At 47.8% G+C, this 3,822-nt stretch overlaps 1 protein-coding gene across 2 annotated transcripts in view; it reads right to left on the minus strand.

The window, feature by feature from the left end:
• The window catches only part of LOC103383089 (anoctamin-4-like), a 21,076-nt gene extending 17,742 nt beyond the window's left edge, over positions 1–3,334 (minus strand). Inside the window, exons 1-3 of one of the 2 annotated variants that reach the window (XM_017034467.2) lie at positions 3,054–3,334; positions 2,444–2,518; positions 524–748 (exon numbers count right to left, since the gene is read on the minus strand). In XM_017034467.2, coding sequence (XP_016889956.1) covers positions 524–748; positions 2,444–2,518; positions 3,054–3,225 — 472 coding nt within the window. In that variant the 5' untranslated portion in view covers positions 3,226–3,334. The remainder of the gene's footprint in view (positions 1–523; positions 749–2,443; positions 2,519–3,053) is intronic. The other variant, XM_025058150.1, reaches the window with a different exon arrangement.
• Between the last annotated feature and the right edge of the window lie 488 nt (positions 3,335–3,822).

Here is a 3,822-nt window from a genome sequence, read left to right on the forward strand (position 1 = left end):
GGTGGGGGGGGCGGCTGGGTGGGGCTGGGCCCCTGCAGTGGACGGGGCTGCTACAGTGGACTGGGCGACTGCAGTGGACTGGGCCGCTGCAGTGGACTGGGCGGCTGCAGTGGACTGGGCCACTACAGTGGACTGGGCCGCTACAGTGGACTGGGCCACTACAGAGGACTGGGCTGCTGCAGTGGACTGGGCCGCTGCAGCGGACTGGGCCACTACAGTGAACTGGGCCACCACAGTGAACTGGGCCACCACAGTAGACTGGGCCACTACAGTGGACTGGGCCGCTGCAGTGGACTGGGCCGCTACAGTGGACTGGGCCACTGTAGTGGACTGGGCCGCTACAGTGGACTGGGTCACTACAGTGGCCTGGGCCCCAGTGGACTGGGTCCTTCAGTAAATACACTCCAGGTCCAGTACACACTCTGATAGTACTGGTCTCACCAAGTACCAGTGTTACCAGTGTAGTACTGCAGTACTACAGGTACCATGATATACTGCGTTTGTGACTCAAAGGTTGACCTACTGGTGCTGCTGCCACACAGTGTTTCCTGACTGGCACTGCAGGTGGGGAGGGGGCTGACAGACAGGGACGCTGGACAGGACGCCGGCTCCAAGTAGTCAGTGATGGGCGGAGCCTCAGAGACCTCGGAGTGGACACAGTCCAGACTGGCCAGGTTCTGACTGCTCGCTGGGAACGGACTCTTCCAGTGGGAGAACTCCACGGCCACTTGACCCCCGAGGTCAAACCCTAAAAACACACAGTACAGACAGTATAGAGTACACATTCAATCAGAGTGGACACGGAGCAGCTGTGGACCAATCAGGTTCTGTTGGATGTTCTGATGTTCTGATGATCCACAGAGATAGGCTTCAGACCAGGGTTTGGTTCCATTATTACTACGTTTACTGTAACTAAACCATGTGACGAGTCTTGAACCAGGAAGGCATGTCCCCACAAGTGAGCTAAAACAAGAGTATACACACACACACACACACACACATATATATATATATATATATATATATACACAACTTATATACACTTACATATATACACATATTTTGCTTCTTTTCACATATACATATATGCGCATATGTAAATATATATTTTTATATATACATATGTGTATATATATACACACTTCTATATACATATACACACACAAACATATATGGACATAAATATAAGTAAAATCTTAGAAGCAAATTGTGTTCAGCTGAGAATGAGCAGCATAAACAAACACTGCCCCCGGTGGACACCACTGGGCTGAGTCAGCCTGGGAGAACAGCCAGCTCAGGTTAGCACTTAAAGCTAAGAGTAGTTTAGCAGAACGGTCATTCTCAGAACCAGGTCCACAGAAATAACAGGTTCTGTAGATAATCAGTACCAGGACTAATCAGTACTAGGACTAATCAGTACTAGGACTAATCAGTACAAGGACTAATCAGTACTAGGACTAATCAGTACAAGGACTAATCAGTACTAGGACTAATCAGTACAAGGACTAATCAGTACTAGGACTAATCAGTACCAAGACTAAATGTTCTAAGATCAACTGAGGGACAGACCAGAAGTCAATGGTTGACTGAGTTCGTAGCTGATGCTGGTTAACCTCCACCTCACCTGGTCCAGACCTGGCTCTGGTCCAATGACCTTCAGGACCCACAGTGCTGAGTCTTTTCACACAGTGTGTTCTGATCAGCATCTGTGGTCCAGTCATCAGGAGGACGTGTCCACCTGGCTCTCTGAGGACCACAGACCCACTTATGGAGCCCCGTCGGCCTCCGGGGGAGGAAAACAAATGGAGGTGTGGGGAAGTGCGCTACACGGTGCACTCCACTCACAGAGGGTTGGAGGTGTGGGGAAGTGCGCTACACGGTGCACTCCACTCAGACAGGGTTGGAGGGGTGGGGAAGGGGGCCACCCGGTGCACTCCACTCATACAGGGTTGGGCTGAGTCTGAAAGTCAACACTGATCAAGGAGCAGAAAGAAGGTCTGGATCTACCAGCTGCAGTCCTGGTCCAGGTCCAGGTCCTGGTCCAGGTCCTGGTTCAGGTCCAGGTCCAGGTCCAGGTCCAGGTCCTGGTCCAGGTCCAGGTCCAGGACCAGGTCTGACAGCAGTGGACGTGTAAGGAAATATCCATGGACTGGAATACTGCGATACTTCCTTTCATGATACTGCATCAATACTCTACAGTACTGTATGGACTTCAATCAAATGTACAACAATAAAACTCAACTTTCACAAACCTGACCTCTGCCGCAACCTAGTGGTTTCAACAGAAATGACAGTTGATTCATTGAACTGCATGAAACAGAAGGATGGACACAGATGTACCACCGATTGGTCGGCCAAGTGGGCCACATCTGGTCCACGGCCCGTAGATTAGGCAGATCCGCTCTAGGGTCACAACCCAAACATATGAACCCGTGACACTTACCAACAGTAACCTGACTGACGCAGCTGTAGAAGGTTCCAGAAGAAAGGTTGTAGCTGCTGCTGCTGGGCTCACGGTCTGGAGGAGGAGCAGAGACCAGTCACATGACGGACCATCAGTACAGACCAAGAACCTGGTGGTCCAACCTGGCTCTAACTGCTTTCAGACATATACGCCACCTACAGGCTAGGAACAGTACTGCAGTCATAGTGTTGGCAAACACAAAGGAGTAAAACCGATGTTAGAAGTCAGTGTCTGGTCACATGACGGTGTTAGCCGCGATATCACAGTCATTGTGGTTCTGATAATACCGAACTTCAGTGATGTAACGGTTCTGATCATATCGAACTTCCAGGTCAGCGCAGTGAAAGTCAACACAGACTCATATCGAACTTCGTAACGGTTCTGATCATATCGAACTTCAGTGATGTAACGGTTCTGATCATATCGAACTTCCAGGTCAGCGCAGTGAAAGTCAACACAGACTCAACTCAAACACAGAAACAGAACAGGTCGCTGCGGTTTTATCAGACAGGACGATGCACCGACTGCAGCCCACATGTGATTGGACGGTTTAACTTTTCAGTGCTGTTGTACAACTACACGACTGTACCTGCTGATCCCGATGAGAGCCGCGTCGCGGTGGGGCGGCGCGGACTGCGGGGACTCCCCGGACCAACGCGGACCGTTTCCTCCTGACACTGCAGACACGTCAGCTGGTTTTCCTGCCTCTCTCCGACCCTGCGGCTGCAGCCGCTCTGCTCGACCTCCGAGTGGATCTTCATACTGGTGTTCAACGGACAGAGCAGCCGCCGCACGTCTGCTGCTGCTGCTGCTGCTGCTCCTGCTGCTGCTGCTGGGCTGGCGGTCACTCCTGCTGATTACGCACTCAATGCAGAATTCTTACACAGCGCCCAAGGGGGTGGGAGGGAGAGGGGGGTGTGTGTGCGTATATATATAATATATATTTATTAATATATTTTATATATTAATAAATATGTTATATATGTACACACACATATATATGAATATACAGTATATACATATGTAAATATATATACATTTATATTTATATAGATACATACTGTATATATACATATATGTACATATATATGTACACATATTTACCCACACACAGACATATACATATATATGTATATATACACAGTATGTATATATGTTGAACAGCTCATAAATACATCTAAAGCTAACAGACTACAGTAACAGAGGACATGATTAAAGTTTAAATTCATCACATATATATGTACATATATATGTGATGAATTTAACGATATATATATATATATACATATATATACATACATATACATATATATATATACATATATATATACATACATATACATATATATATATACATA

The sequence above is a fragment of the Cynoglossus semilaevis genome, chromosome 8 (assembly GCF_000523025.1).
Source record: "Cynoglossus semilaevis isolate Cse_v1.0 chromosome 8, Cse_v1.0, whole genome shotgun sequence".
Classification (NCBI taxonomy): domain Eukaryota; kingdom Metazoa; phylum Chordata; class Actinopteri; order Pleuronectiformes; family Cynoglossidae; genus Cynoglossus; species Cynoglossus semilaevis.